The sequence below is a fragment of the Eucyclogobius newberryi genome, unplaced genomic scaffold, assembly GCF_026437365.1.
Source record: "Eucyclogobius newberryi isolate DKJ021-1_F unplaced genomic scaffold, fEucNew1.0.hap1 SCAF_16, whole genome shotgun sequence".
Classification (NCBI taxonomy): domain Eukaryota; kingdom Metazoa; phylum Chordata; class Actinopteri; order Gobiiformes; family Gobiidae; genus Eucyclogobius; species Eucyclogobius newberryi.
In genome coordinates, this window is record NW_027315790.1 from 22,767,506 (window position 1) to 22,782,932 (window position 15,427).

The window sequence follows — 15,427 nt, forward strand, 5'->3', positions numbered from 1 at the left end:
GCTTGTCTCCATGGAAATGTTTGCTCCTTTGGCTATAATATTGCATGAAGCGTATTCAACTTCATGGAGAACGTTCTGAAGTGGGATTTTCTATTTCCATGGAAACAGCCAAATTCCACCTCCAGAAAGTTACACACTGGACCTTTAAATCATGCACAAAATCTTGCTTTGGACACAATTTGAAAGAAGCGGTGCAAAATAATTGACCCAAAACGTTTGCTCAAGTAAGAGAACTTCAATTGAAATATTCCTCAAGTAGTAGTAAAAGTACAGGCTCAGTTGTATCACACATTAACATTAACTTTGCGTGAAACCTTTTAATCATTCATGACACATTCGGTCACGTATTAAAGCGGAACAATCGCTCAAGTCAAATATTGCTGCGCGTATCTTTTTTCAGATCTTTATTACACACTCATACGCCATTTCCATTGTAGTGCCAAGCTGGAACCAACCTCACCCACTCACCACTCAGCCCCTCCCACACTTGCACCACCACCAGTGCCTGTGCCAGCGGGATACAAAGGTCAAACTGACTTTACTGTTGGAACTTATTTGCATACATCTTAATGCAGGTCGCTCACTGCACCTTTATTTTTCAGATAGTAACAATGAACGGGGCCGGGCCGCACAACTCTGTCCAGACACAAGAACTAGTCAATGTAATAATGCCCCTTTGCGAAGTGAATGAATGACAAAATGACTACAGGCGTCATATAATTGGCGTGTAATGGCATCACCACGACTTGACGCTTGGTTGGACATCTTTGTGCAGGTATTATGAAGCTCTATGGAACTAGATATGCTTTGGACAGTGCGGTGGACGGGATAAGCTTACAAGCCCCTAAATCAAGGCAGTAATGGGCGCCCGGTGTTGCGTGGGCGGCTCGACGTCTCATCTGAAGCGGCGGATGAATGGCAGGCAATGTGCGTGAGGGACAGTAACGGCTCGATTCCAAATTCCACTCAAAATCTGCAATGGATGATCTAATAAAAAAGGGGCTAGTGGAGACCTCCTTGCTCCCTGGCCAGCTTTCCAAGAAGTTGCCAGAATTCAGAGAAGGTCAGTTCCCCGTCGCTGTTGTCGTCCAGGGAGCTCATGAGGTGGTCGATGGCCCCAGGATCGGAGCTGAGCTGTGGGTGTGCGAGCAGAGAGGAGAGCCAAAAGGTGAGTCAAAGAAATGAAAAACAACAACAACAACAACCGTTTAGACTGCCCTGCCATCTGTTGGTCAAGAGCCGTAATGGTGAGTGAAAGGAGATGAGTGACTATTGGTCAGGAAATGTCACAAGATGCATACCGTATTTTCCAGACTTTTTTCATAGTTTTGTCCTGGGTGTGACTTATATTTATACTTGTATACTTATACTTATACTCCGGAGCGACTTATATGTGATATTAATTGTTATTTTTACACTTGCAACCCCATTTCACACTCCAGTCCAACTTACATATGTTTTTTCTTCTCTATTATGCATTTTTTGGCTGGTGCGACTTATACTCCGGTGCGGCTTATAGTCCGGAAACTACGGTAAAGAGGTTTTAGTGCATTCTGTATTCTAGCAGTGTCAATGGTGAGTATTATGATTTTCTCATTTGTGCTCAAAACCCCAATTCAAATGTGAAAGAGCTGCTACAGTCTGATAACAAATATAAAGGTCTACAACTCTGCTAAATATTTAGTTTGTACACAACATTTAAAAGAGGAAAATCAAGTAAACAGTTGTAGGAAACCGGATAAACACGAGGAACACTGCAGCTACGCTCACGTTTATCACTGATACAGACTTTGTGATCACACATTGGAGCAGATTTACCTTTCTCTCTGTAATAAAGCTGTTTTTGAGTCTGTTTGTTCTGTAAATCAACCGTTCACACGTCACATTTTGCCGTTCATAGTCAATTTGAGCAAAACCAAAAGCTCCACGAACAGAAGTCTATCAAATCTAGCTAGAAGTAAATAAAATGTACGTTTTCAGGATGTACATGCGGTGAGTTTGTATACTGTGGCCTGTAATAAAATCATAAGATAAAAAACACAATAAAACAGTGTGTAAGAAAAGAAGACTACCACGTTTGTCAAATGAACAAAGAGAAGAACAAATGTGTATTTTGTAGTAGCTCTGAGCAGTTTACAGTGGGATTCTAGCGGCTACTTCAAAAGGAGTCCACATTTAGTAAACAAATATAACTTGTACTTTGATGATCGTACTGTGTCGCCACGATGACAGCTACGTAACATTTGATGTCTGCAAACCTTAAATGGAAGAAGTCAACTTTGTTACTTAAGTAAAAGAACAAATATGAGGGAAAAATAACTCCTAAAGTATCACGTAAACATTTTCTTAAGTAAAATTATTGAAGTACCAGCTGAAAATGTATTTTAATATTTAATGACTATTAAAGCATCAAATGTTTTACTCCTGATGTGCTGATGTTTTATCCAAGCAAGCAACTCAATCGATAACTTAATTACAGACGTAGATAAGTACTCTCATATATAATGAAGTAAAAGTTAAAAAGTATCCACTGTAAAATTACAATAAAGTGCATTAGACTACACATTTCACATTTGCATTTAACATAGTGAACTTGATCATATTTCCCTCTTGTCCGACAATTTTTGGTGACGTTATAATGTTACTTCCTGGTCGAGCAGCAGATGTGACAAATAGAGGTCATTTCATAGCTGTTACCTAGCAACCACATGGTAAACAAAGGCCAAAATCCATTAATACTATACTATAGTTAAGATTTGACGAATAATAATCCCCTGATAATGTTAAATGATTGATTAAATGATGTGATATAAGCTCATACAACTGTTTAGCATAGAAATACACACATAGTAAAGTATATTATGTAAAACTTTGCAGTACCTTGACAAAGTTCGGCAGATGAGTGCTGACCAGGTTTTGAAACTCCTCTTTGCTCAGAGTACTCGCCGAGCCATCCTTCCCAGCACAAGCCTTGAACTGGGACACCAGGGTGGAGATAGCAGCTTCCATGGCAACTGTGAGTAAAATATAACGATCTGAAAATATAACAGACATTAGATTCATAAATAATAAACCGTGACCTTGGAGAGCTCACCTGTGAATGTGATGCTTGTGTCTGCAGCCTCACCATCACCCTTGCTAGATTTATACTCTTAATGTGCAGCATCAGTGGAAAATATATGTCTCTTTTAGTTAAACCTTATCAGATTTCCGAATAAAGATAAACATCTCAAAGTTAAACACAAAACAAACCAGTACAAAGTTATGACTAACATGTCCTTCAAATGTGCAGCAGCAAAACAGGAGCGACGCAGTTTAGCTGGTTCACCTAAAATGTCTGGCACGATAGTATGATGATGATTGATAGTATCCATCAAGTCATGTACAATTTATTTGCTTAACTTTCTGTAAATTGACTGTTGCTTTATTGTTCTGTGAAGCATTTTTGAGTGTCCTGAAAATGGTTTATTATGATTGTGTTGTAAATTCAAATAAATAAAATAAATAAAATAAATAAAATAAATAAAATAAAATAAATAAAATAAATAAAATAAATAAAATAAATAAAATAAATAAAATAAATAAAATAAATAAAATAAAATAAATAAAATAAATAAAATAAATAAAATAAATAAAATAAAATAAATAAAAACAATAAAAACAATAAAAAATAAAAGATAATTTAACAAAAGATTGTTAAATTCTGACCAGATTTACGACTATACACCTAACTGTTGAATACAGTCTCAATTTTATAATGCCAGACAATTGTTTACGCTTCTGTTAAATCAACTTAAAGGCTGCACAGAAAAATATCTACATTTCATTGATAACCTTCATGTGCTCGTAGGCCTAGTCTATTTACCAGTTAATCCACAGATATCATCTCAGCCAGTCCACTCTAATCAAGTTGGTGAATCATGTACATGTAAGCACTAATTAGTTTATACAAAACATGAGTCATGATGGGGCGGTGCAGGGACGGCTCAGACGGCAGTGAACTCAGGTGACACTTTGGCAGAATGTAAAGAGGCGGCCTGTCGTTGATTACATTCTTGGTCATCTGTGCGTTCATCACATCAGGGCCTGAGCGTGTATCTCGTGTCTGTGCATGTGGACACGCTCAACAGGAGGGCTTTAATCTGAGGTGAATATTTCAGCTCGGCATCAGAAATGTGTGATAAAAACATGCCTGTCGTACAAATGCAGGAATAGCGGTGCACATTTAGAGGTTTCACTGTCGATAAGCCTGAGCATATTTTAGACAATAATTTTACATCATACAGTTGGCCAATGCTGTCCACTTACAGTAGCATAAATGTTCATTCATTGTTATAGAATAGCCACAACAGTGCAGAACACATTTATTGTTGAAACGGTTTATTGAACATAACACTGACTAAACGAGGACAACACAGGTGAAAGAAAAGACTATTCTGTTTGTTCAGGGGTCAAATACATGCACTGTTTACAGGGTGCATTAATGAAAGCTGAACGCTTTAGCCCTGGTGTTGTAGAACAAAATAAAATATTTTCGTTTTGGCATTCTCTTCCACTCCCTTTGGTCTAAATTAACTTTAATTATATTTTTCCTCAGTACACACAGCAGAGAAGACTTTAACATACTGTAAATATTCGACATCCAAAGTGTAAACCATGACATTCACTCTGCCAACCAGCAGTACAATTTAATGTGAAAAGCACATTACTGATATTTGAAACTCAAAAAGTCTCATTGAATATGTAATCGAGCCATAATTTAAAGGCACATAAGCATGAGCTGGCAAACTATGTTCAGAAAACCATATTCACATTCAATGTGTATGGAGTCTACAAACAATGTGGTTCTTTATGAAAAAGACAGAAACATAGGAATAAATTAACACAAACGTTTAACCTCATTGAACAATTTCAAGGTTCAACTACAAATGTATTATTTCGCTCTACATAAACTAGGCAACATTAAGAAAACATAAAACAAACTTGAACATAAATGGATTTCCTTCATCTACTTCAGTTTTCAAAGGCTGTCAAAGCTACAACTAGTCCTAGTAACTCAACAATGTGCACAACATACAAAACCAATAAAACACTGTTTGTTGCCAATCTCATGAAGGAGAGTTTAAAATCTACTGAAAGACTCTAGTATTTGACTTGAAGCTCTGGGATACCCAGTAAATTTACATTATGTGCTGCAGATCCCCATGGCTACAGTACAAAACAAACATGAAAATGAGTGAACAAGTGTAAACAAGCAGAACACAATGAAAGTGATCAAAGCTGAGGGATTTCAGACTGTTGCCATGTCCCAGTGTTTCATAGCTCCTCAAACCGGTTACTGCTGCAGCACATCGACAGGTACAGATGCTATAATGGGAAAATCAAACGCTCAGGGCTTTTCACCAACTGTGGCAGCTTGTCCCAAACTCAGAAAGAGCGCGCATTCTAAACTTGCCAAACCTGAAATGGTCCCCACAATGGGCTCTCACTGCTGCAGCCACCGCTCGCTGCAGGGAAAACACTTATACCTGCCATAGGACTAGTCTTTGTCCAAACCTGCTGCAGACAGAAACGCAAATCACACAGAAACACTGCAGAGTAAGATATGAGTTTCTTGCAATTTGTGGGTTAAACTAAAATAAAATAAAATGGAAAATGTCTCTCACTAAAAACAAATCTGGGTGTGTTTAGTTATTCTATAAACTGTGACATGCAGTTGTTCTTGAGAAAACACCATAGCCTAAAGCGGGGGTAAATCTACACAGCACATATGAGGGACCTGACGGAGGTTGGCAACAACAGCTAAGTCCAAAACGACAAGCATAAGCTTATTTTCTAATAACAGACTCAGAGGGATATAGTTATCTCTTTTTTTGAATAATTACAACTCTGAAAAGCAGAGGGTGGGCAATAGTGTCCTTAGTTCAGCCCACACTATTAATTTGAATATTTTAGTGTTACATTTCTTTGTCCAGCGTTTAGGCTGTGGCGGCGAACTTCCAGAGCGCTTCTCTTTCGAACTCCTCCATCTCTTCCTCCAGCGAATTGTCGTCTTTATGCCCCTCCAAAATATCAACAGCGTCCTCCAAAATGTCCGCCACTTCCTCCGCAAAGTCACCGAAGTGCATCCGATCGTGAATAAACACCCCGTTCTCGAAAAACTGCGCCGTCAGCTTGCGGATTTTATTCTTGCCACCGGAAGATGAGGAGTCGTCCAGCTTGCTCAAGTAGCCCTCGAGCAGCTCCTCAAACTCGGACAGCTCCACCGGGTAGAGCCCCTCTTTGGCGGCGCAGTCCTCCACATTTCTGCACCCGAGCTGTGGGCGGATGTTTCGGTTCAGTTTCTGCTCTTGGTCCTTCCAGAAATCCGGCTGGTGTGGCTTTTGTTTATGGCTATGATGGGCGCTTTCTTGGCTTTTCTTACTGGCCTTGTTGTGCCACGGTTTCTCCTTCCGCCTCTCCTCTCGGTCTGTCTTTCGCTCCCCCTTTTTCCTGTCCCACTCGTCCTGGTTCTTCCTCCAGGCCTCTTTGTGGGAGTTGTATTTTGATTTGACCTCTTTTTCGTTTTCGTCATTTCTGTATTTCTCCTTGTCCTTTTCCCCGCTCCACCCTCTCTTCGCCTCCTTCTTCCACTGTTTCTCATCTTTATCTCCTCTCCACTTGGACTCCGCCGCCTTCTTCTTGCCCCACCTTTCGACCTTCTCCGAGAGCCGCTTTTGAATTTCAGCCAAATTATCCCTGACGTGCTTGCCGTCTCCGCCGTCTTTGCTTTTCATTGTCTCCAGTCGCTTCCTGCTTTCCTCCAGGAGTTTCTTGTGTCTTTTAAGTTCCTCTTTGACGTGAGCTTCGTTTGGAGGACTCTTTCTCACAGGAGCGGACGGCTTTAGGTTTGTTGGGCCATCGCCGACATCAGGTTTGGGTTGTGAAGGAGCTGCGGCTACGGCCTGAGGAGCTGTGGACATAACGTTCAAAAGTTAATACAAAGAAGTACTTGTACAAATGGTCAAGACATATTAACAAGTGAGATTGAGATAAGAGAAACTAATTTTCATTCCCTCAGATGGTGTAAATGTCATTTTAAGTTAAAAATAAATACGGTACATCTCAATCAGGTGAATATAAAGTGTCCTCTCTATATCAGTGAACTTCCTAAAATCAGGGCAAAAAGCAAAAGTGGTGATTGTTTATTGAGGTCGTGCTTGATATTATTCTAGTTTCTATGTCATGTTCTGTCCAATGTGGCTTCCTGTGTGTCCAAGATGCTTTTCCTTCCTGTTGAAATCTGCACGAAACCTTTGGACAGTAGAATAAAACAATGACTTGAAGTCGTGTTGTTAGAAATGTTCAAGCAGTATCAAAGTAAATGTAGAAGCTAAACTTTTACCCCAAAAGTAAAAATAGATGAATAAAACATCACATTATATTAAGTATAATATTAAGGTTTTGCAGTAAATATTAAGGGTGTACGATCTTCTTGTCTCCATGGAAATATTGCTTTACCTGGAATGTTCCACAATCTGGCATTAAAGTAAAGATCTTCTTTTCATGGGAGTCTTTATCGCCATGGAGACAAGCAGGTGTTGCCACCAGGAGTTAGGCTCTCAATAAGATTTTTTTTATTTTTTTTAGGGTTTTTTGAGCAATACAAGCACCCACAGTGAAATAAATACAATATATACATGTTTAATGCTGTACTGTGTAACATTACAGGAAAAGCAATAACATCTCCAGTGTCTGGTGGTGGACAAGACACCAGAGAAGTTACAGTTTATAGTAAAACAACTATTGTAATGTTCATTGCACTACAATTGTATGTCTGGGGCAAACACAGAATCAAATTGTTCTAATGCAAGGCGTCCGCTTTAACAATGTAATTATGTGCATCATACCTGAGAGCGCACCGAGCTCCGTCACTCGTGCTCTCAGAGTCTCCAGCTCCGTCCTCAGCTCGGGCAGCACCAGCAGCTCCTCTTTTAACTTTGCATTTTCCGTGTCCAAATCGGCCCTTTGCTGCTCGTCGCCGCTCACCGCCACTGCCTTCAGCGCCACATCCAGCTCCTCCTTCTGAGCCTAACGCACGCAAACAAATCTAGTTAACCTAAATTATATGCTGGGGTGCCAAATAAAATAATGTCCATTAGAAACGTTGCTTTATAATGTCTGTAAAGGGCAAACAACATCATTAGCATCAATAAGACTGCGACACTGACCTTTAGCTGAGCCTCAAGCTGAGCAATTTGTTGGTTTTCTTCTGTAAGTTTATCCAGTAGCTCTTTCATTTCCTTTGGATCACCACTAAGCCACTCCTGGGTGAAAACAAAAACACAAACTAGTAAGACATTCAAAATAGCCACACCTTTCTTGTTATTCAACACGGTGATTGAGTAATGAGGATTAAAAGGGGAACAGACCTGGCTTTGTTCACCCTCAGTCACTTCGGGGCCGTCGATGTCACCTGTCACGTAAGAAAACAACAGGTTTTCACACACACTGAAACAACAGTGAAAAATGCAACTATTGTGACACGTTTGGGGAGGAGCAGTGCTAGTGGACAGCAATGTGGACAAAAATTGCACTCATTCATTCATTTTCTACTGCTTGTTCCCATTCGGGGTTAATAGGGCAAAAATTTCACTATTTTTCAAAATCGCTATATGTTGTATTGAGTTTTCCCTGTCTGTTTAGTGGCATACTATACTATAAAGAGCAATATTAACTGCTAATAAAGTACCATAAAGTTTAGAGAAAACAGATTATCTTTTGGTCTGGAGCAAAGCAAATGTGCAATTATTTGCCTGCAAAAAAGGGGGAAAATACAACAAAAAATTACTTAGTACAAAAAAAAGGTGTAATAAGTAATTTTATTGATGCTTGAAGATGTTATTAAATTGCATTAAATGTCCTGCAATATTCCATTTATCCATTTACAGACATCTTATTGATAAAATATGCTTTTCTCCAAAGAGATAGACATGTTTAGTGCACCTTTAACATTTTGTTTTCCTGTCTTACTTTGATATTCACATTTATTTACGCCCTTTTCAATTCTTCTTCAATATTAAAGGAGCCGTACGTCCCTGATGCCGCGTGAAGCCTGGGGTCAGATTAGTGTTGGGACAAGCAGCGAAGTGTTGGCCTGAGAGCTCGAGGCTCATACAGCTGCCTTATCTTCAACACGGACGAGACCTGCCGTTATCAAGGCCATGGACAATACTTCAACACAGACACAACCGCACACCATGTGGAGATAAGGGCTATTGACTCCAAATGAGGGGCAGAAAACTAAGGATTCTTACTCTGGCATTAGTCCAAACAGTCAGTTTTTAAAGAGTAAATTAGTGGGATGCATGGCATGGTTAAAGACTGTTTAATAAGGAATGAACTGCAAGAATAATACAAGAAAAATAAATAATGTTATAATAATATAATGTTATTGTCAAAAAGTGTTATAATAATTAAAAGAAAATCTAATCAAATAGATCTTATATGATTTGGGGGCCTGTTGGTCATCTGAGAACCAATAGTGAATACTAATGTGCATCAAAATAAAACATCAAATATGCTGTAACACAGGGGTCTTGAACAATTTTCCTCCAGAGAGCTCCTTTTACAGCTCCTGTTAACATTCAACATAATGGTGACAGTTATAGCCTTAGCACAGTTAGATGCCTATAAACATAAACTATTGTACATGTATTAATGCACAATGTTAGACATCAAAGTATACATGGACAATGTGATGAATCATATTTGAATTATTTAGAGTCATATGTATTCCTGAAAGAAGCCAATTGAAAAGAGGAGGAATCTTCTGCTGTAAAAGAACTTACGGAAACAAATATACTACAGATGACAAAATGGACTTCCTATATATGTGTCAGATGTGATTGGGAAGGATCAAAACTATGCTTGCCATCTGGACTTCCAAGAAAATTTCCTAAATGCATCCACGCTGAATTCCGGGGTTTTATTTGTTGGTCAAATTTATGAGCCCTACTTTTTCATAGCCTTTTAAAACTGGTCATATTGCTCTTCTCTAACCAGTTTACTGCATACGTTAAGTAACTAAACTGACTAAACTAAAATTACTGTATGAGTTTCTAATGGCATATATTTGCTGTTACACTTACGCTACTGAAAAGAATCTAAGCTCCAGCTAAGTTTTGAAATGATCCAAAAAGACTCGGGAATGATGGCGAAAGGGCCTGCTGAAGACTGATGCTAAATAAATCACTAAATATGAGCATCAAGAATAGCAATCCATCAGCTGCTATTTTCCACATTTTCCACTTAGTTGATTGAACCTAAATGACAATGTACAATTCAAAATTCATAATCATAACTGATAAACATACCGGCAAATACTATAGAGGATTTTAGAGGATTAGAGGATAGAGGAAGTGTAAAGGACATAGAATACAAAGCACAACCTGTTTATTCCAAAGGGGAAGTTCCATTCAGGCTGGAGAGGAACTCACCTGAGAGGAACAGTGAACCCAGGAACAGCAGAACCAGGCCAGCCACTACGCACTTGTTTACAGAGAGCCATGGCTTGGTGTCTTTCTTCTCTTCTATTTTGAACTCTTCTTCATCCTCCTCATCCTCGTCTTCATCGGACGTCCTGGGTTGTGGCGCGTCAGAAGGTGGCAAATGTCTCCTCCTCAGTCCCTCATCGAAGCCACCGGCGTCACCAGAGTCTAGAGGATAGGATGGCTCTATGTCAGGAAGCAAAATGACAGGATGTTTAATGAAAACAACAAATAAACAACCAGAGAAACTTGGTGTAAACAGTTTGTACAAATGTGTGCCACTGAGCTCCTGGAAATGCATGACATTTTCAGTCTAAATTATTACAACAGTAATTTCACGCCTGGCTGTTTCTTATTCTCTGGATGAAGAGCCGCTTTTCTGTCACGCCAATAAATCACACTAGAGTTTTCAGCATGCCATGGCCCCGAGACGTGATTAACATTCCTACCACAAGGGGGCTCTCATTTCCTCCTATTTGTAACTGGTAATTACAGGAGCCATCAACCAACATTTAATTTAGACAACGTTGTGACCAGGTAAAGTTGGAAGTTGAAAGTGAATTATTAAAATAAAATGGGATGCATACTGTAATGATTAAGGAGTAGTTATATTTAGGAATATTGCCGTCAACATTTCCACAAATGCAAAAAGAGTACATTTACTTATCTGTAAGTATGAAGGTGAATTTGAAGCAAACATTTCTTGTACATTATATTGTATCAGTTAGCAATATATCTATCAATAATATTTATAATGTATTATTAACTGCAACTAGGTGTAACTGCATCTAAGATAAGATAAGATAATCCTTTATTGTCCCACATGGGGAAATTTCATTGATGCAACGCAGGAAGATACAGTAGATACAGAGGTAGATAAAGAAGAAAAGAACAGATAACTTATAGGAAGTTTGAAAAACACTCTCAGTAGAAGATCCCTTATAAAAATCTATATCTAATCTATGATTAACTATGTATTTCTCAGCGTAAGATGTACAGTTTTTCCCCAATACTTGTTTTATTTATATATACAGGAATATTTCTCTTAGCATTTTCACTCGTCAAGTATGAATGAAATAATGATGATATTGTTTCCCAAAAGCTGCATCGCATTTGTATACTATCTAAATTAAACTCCTTTTAAAAACATACCTGGTTCATTTTCCACCTCCTCGTCCTGGTTTAGTTCCTCTGGAGCCTCCACCGTCTCCTCGTTTTCCACATACGAGTCGCCAGTTTCTTCGACTGGAGCTGGACCTTTGGCGTCTTCAACTTCCACATGAGCGGGACATTCTGGCACCACAGCGGGACAATATGGCACCTCGCTCACCTCTGGCACTGCGCTGGGCTCCTCTTTGCTCTCCTCATCCGCCGGCCTGTCATCGTGCAGGACAGGCAGCGAGGGTCCAGTGCCTTCTGCTGACGTAAGGGTCTCTAAAGGGACAGCCACTTTTGTTTCCTCTTCTTCTTCTTCTTCTTCTTCTTCTGGAGGACTGGGACTCTCCTCTTCTGGTGCCTCACTAATTGGACCGACGTCGGCTGGTTTGTCAAACACCGGGACGGCGGAGACCGGGTTGTCGGTGGCGCAGCACACCTCCGCTTCGTCCTGGAGCAGATCAGGGGCGGGGATCTCCAGAGGGGCCCCCAAATCCAAATTAGAGATAAACGGGACGGCGCCGAGGTTGTCGTTGTCACTGGGCGAGCTGGTTACGATGTCGTGGATCACGGGAGGCTGGCTCTCTGGGTCTTCCTCTGAGGTGCTGAAGGAGTGTGAGGGGAGCGGGCTCATCCGGGATGGGCTCGACGGGACGGGACCCTCACTAGGTTCTGGAGTGGTCTCCTGACAGATCTAAACAATAAAAGGATTACACTTTGAAATTGATCATTGCGTAATAGGATTTTATGCTGCTGCCTACAAAACATGTACATTCAAGTTGAGTGCATGTAATGGCAGGGCACACTCAAAATCTATTATGGAGATTATTTTTTTGTTATAAGACTATTAAAATGACAGGTAAACAGCAAAGACATCAGCTTTCTTTCAGCACAAGGACCCTCAGATTACTAACATCAGATGTTGCGGTTTGCATGTCATTGAAATAATGTCTAATGCCTAAATGTCCAGAAATCGGATGATTGTCAGATTTTGGTGTAATGTAATGTAAACACAGCCATTGTTAAACAGGATTTTTCTTTAGAAATGTTACCCACCCGGCCTCTTGAAGTAAAACTATTTAAATCAAATATGGATTTTACAAATATATACATACATATACAAATTGTAATATTGAGGATTTACCATAAACTCTCATCTTTTCTGCTTCCTTTATTAATACTAGATTCAGTTTTGGTCTACATATTTACAATTATCAATATGTATACTGTAAATCAAGCCGTTTTAGCCTGATGCATATAGCGTTTAATAACCTGATAACATGCATATATCTATTGTCCTTTATACCAACCTGATGGCCTTCTTCAGACAGGACGGTCTCTATTGGAATGTCAATGTGTTTGAACTCTGCAGCGGCTCCTGTAATAAAAACACACACAATGAGGCAATAGGGCAGAAGAATAAGCACTTGTGCATTAACCAGTGCTTCACACCGACCTGCCAGCTCCTCCGACAGACTGGGGACATCTCCCAGACTCTCAGTGCCGTCATCCACCGGCCCCACGCTCTCAACAGCTGCTTCCTGTGGCACGGACAAAAACAAAGTGGCAATAAAACTACACTCTTTACTAAAGCTTGTTTTGGTCCTTCGCATTTAGGGACAATTCCTGACTTAATTACATAGGCTTAGAGTAAGAGGACACGGAAACAATGCAAAATGGAAATATAAACCTAGGCAGATATATTTAATCAAACCTAGAAACCAAAAGACAAATGAAGCCAGTGTGTTAGTGGACAATGTGTAAACTATGTTAAAAAGAGAAGCGTTCTTGGTGAGATTCATTCTTAACACTTTTATTTCTGCGTTTATTAAGAACCGTTACTTGAATGCATCTTTTGAGTTCAAGTCCCCCTTTTTTATGCTATTTTTCTCATTATTGAACAAATAAAGTATTTCTTAGATTTGCTTCTTGTCCAGGAGTTTGTTTAGCTGTTGCAAGAACATTTACATAAAAGGTGTATTCACACTTGAACAATCACCACCTTAAAATTGGGACTAAACTGGAACTAAACCAGGACTAGACCGGGACCAAAGCAAATCTACAGTAGGACTCAAACTGGGCACAAACACAACAAACCCTCCCTGAATACCTCGTTTCCTAATCAAATTCCCATCAATAGCCTTGCAAATATTCTCACTATTCATCTTAGTATTTTTTGCTTTTGGCTGCGTGATGATTTGACAGTTTTGAACTTTTAGCTGTCTTAATCCTGTATAATAAGATGGGGACACAACAAAATCTTCCATATAACCTGCAGTCTCACACAGGGCCCCTGAGGAGCCGGTGTTGTGGTCTCACCTCGGGAGAGAGGAGGGTCCAGCTGTTGGTGGAGGAGCCAGTGCTGCCTGTGCTGTTGCTGTGGTCAGACATCGCCCTCTGCAGGCTCAACGCGGCACAGCACGGGAGGGATCAGCTATATTCCCTTTTCTGCAGACGACGACAAAAACAAAAATGCATCTTTAGGAGAGGGGCGTGATGCTGCGGCGTTTTCTGCACGTGTTGAATCACCGTCATGTAAAATAACATGTTTATGCAGCTTGCAAGTCTGACGCAGCTAGGCTAACAGCTAGTTTGGACAATACACACTAAAATATTAAGATTTTCGCAACATTTCATGAAAACAGCAAACCAATAAGACAAAACCCCTCACGTCACAAGCCAGTGCTACAAACATGCATTGCCTGTTACCTTTAATGCACGCTACACGCTTGATAAAAAAGGGCAGACTGTCCCTGATGATGATGATGCATTATGTAACTCCAGAGGCTGCGTTCACACAAATGTCGTGATTTTACTCAACTCTTCCCAAACTAAAATCAGTCATTTCTCCAAAACATTGCGTTGAATCACAGCCCATTCGGTGTTAAATGCCCAAACATGGTCAAACCAAAGACACACACACAGGCAAATCTTGGGATCGCACTGAATGAAACAACGGGGAGATTAATACTCACTTATTCGACTGCAGGTACGCGACACGTTTCAGCTTTAAATGTATTGCTGAGGTGAAATAATAGGCTGCGACTCTTGCATTAACCACGTCCAATGTTCACCCATGAAGGTAAACAAAGGGATATGGTCGCTTTATGCAGACTATTCCCACTCTTCTTCCGCGTTCTCACACAGAGTTCTCCCCTGGCTAGCCGCTCCAAAACACGCCCAAATGCAGAAAACGCACGAACAGAAACGCGTTAACAACAACACACTTACACGTCGGTTATTCACAGTTCTATTTCTTTATAAATCTGGTTGAAATCGTTGTGCAAAGCGCCGCACTCTTCCCGTGAACTTGGTAACTTTGGGAATTCCTGGCTGCGTCACGTCACCCAACGCGCCTCTCGTCCAATCGGAATCCGGGAAAGGGACACAAAGCCCGCCCTTGAACCCGCGCTGGACCAATCACGTCAGAGCGTCGTGTCCCAAACGGTCCATGTTGGCTTCTGCTTGATTGACGCGCGCAGGTGACAGTGGCAGGTGATGGACGCTGTAATAATGCAACTTCATGTGTGAGTCTAGAGCCGCAGATGCATGTTTATATGCAGCCGGAGAGGACCAGCCACGCACTGACACGTCTGCGTAACTATATTTGACTGGGACTTACCCCTGGACAACCCCCTTCTTGCCCCTTTGTGCTCGGTCATTTCATCAGCTGTTCAGCCTCGTCCATAATTAGACCTTTAACTCTTGCTTCACTCTCATTTACAGGCCCCATTTGGCATATT

At 40.4% G+C, this 15,427-nt stretch overlaps 2 protein-coding genes across 5 annotated transcripts; both read right to left on the reverse strand.

Annotated features, from left to right (window-relative positions):
• Positions 1 to 340: 340 nt before the first annotated feature.
• Positions 341 to 3,030, reverse strand: s100a11 (S100 calcium binding protein A11). The gene is made up of 2 exons (XM_072447163.1): positions 2,881 to 3,030; positions 341 to 1,134 (listed from the first exon to the last, which is right to left on the reverse strand). The coding sequence occupies exons 1-2, from the start codon at positions 3,007 to 3,009 to the stop codon at positions 1,003 to 1,005; spliced, it is 261 nt and encodes an 86-aa protein (XP_072303264.1). The 5' UTR covers positions 3,010 to 3,030; the 3' UTR covers positions 341 to 1,002.
• Positions 3,031 to 4,363: 1,333 nt separating this feature from the next.
• On the reverse strand, positions 4,364 to 15,071 carry pbxip1a (pre-B-cell leukemia homeobox interacting protein 1a). 4 transcript variants are annotated; one of them, XM_072447998.1, is made up of 10 exons: positions 14,916 to 15,071; positions 14,004 to 14,132; positions 13,141 to 13,225; positions 12,995 to 13,062; positions 11,682 to 12,378; positions 10,479 to 10,697; positions 8,412 to 8,455; positions 8,211 to 8,306; positions 7,890 to 8,070; positions 4,364 to 6,952 (listed from the first exon to the last, which is right to left on the reverse strand). In XM_072447998.1, exons 2-10 carry the CDS (start codon positions 14,073 to 14,075, stop codon positions 5,979 to 5,981), a joined length of 2,436 nt encoding a protein of 811 aa, XP_072304099.1. In that variant the 5' UTR covers positions 14,076 to 14,132; positions 14,916 to 15,071; the 3' UTR covers positions 4,364 to 5,978. The 4 variants fall into 4 exon arrangements, with proteins under 4 accessions (XP_072304099.1, XP_072304100.1, XP_072304097.1 ...); XM_072447999.1 differs by having other exon boundaries at positions 4,364 to 6,931; positions 10,479 to 10,715; positions 14,916 to 15,063; XM_072447996.1 differs by having other exon boundaries at positions 10,479 to 10,715; positions 14,916 to 15,063.
• Between the last annotated feature and the right edge of the window lie 356 nt (positions 15,072 to 15,427).

Bases quoted from the DNA above. Each gene is read 5' to 3' on its own strand.
- s100a11 (XM_072447163.1), bottom strand. From the start codon at position 3,009: ATGGAAGCTGCTATCTCCACCCTGGTGTCCCAGTTCAAGGCTTGTGCT. The intron at 1,135-2,880 runs GTACTGCAAAGT...GCACACCCACAG, and splicing joins ATCTGCCGAACTTTGTCAAG to CTCAGCTCCGATCCTGGGGC.
- pbxip1a (XM_072447996.1), bottom strand. From the start codon at position 14,075: ATGTCTGACCACAGCAACAGCACAGGCAGCACTGGCTCCTCCACCAAC. The intron at 12,379-12,994 runs GTTGGTATAAAG...TTTATTGTTTAG, and splicing joins TGTCTGAAGAAGGCCATCAG to ATCTGTCAGGAGACCACTCC. The intron at 8,307-8,411 runs GTCTGTTCCCCT...GTTTTCACCCAG, and splicing joins CTGAGGGTGAACAAAGCCAG to GAGTGGCTTAGTGGTGATCC.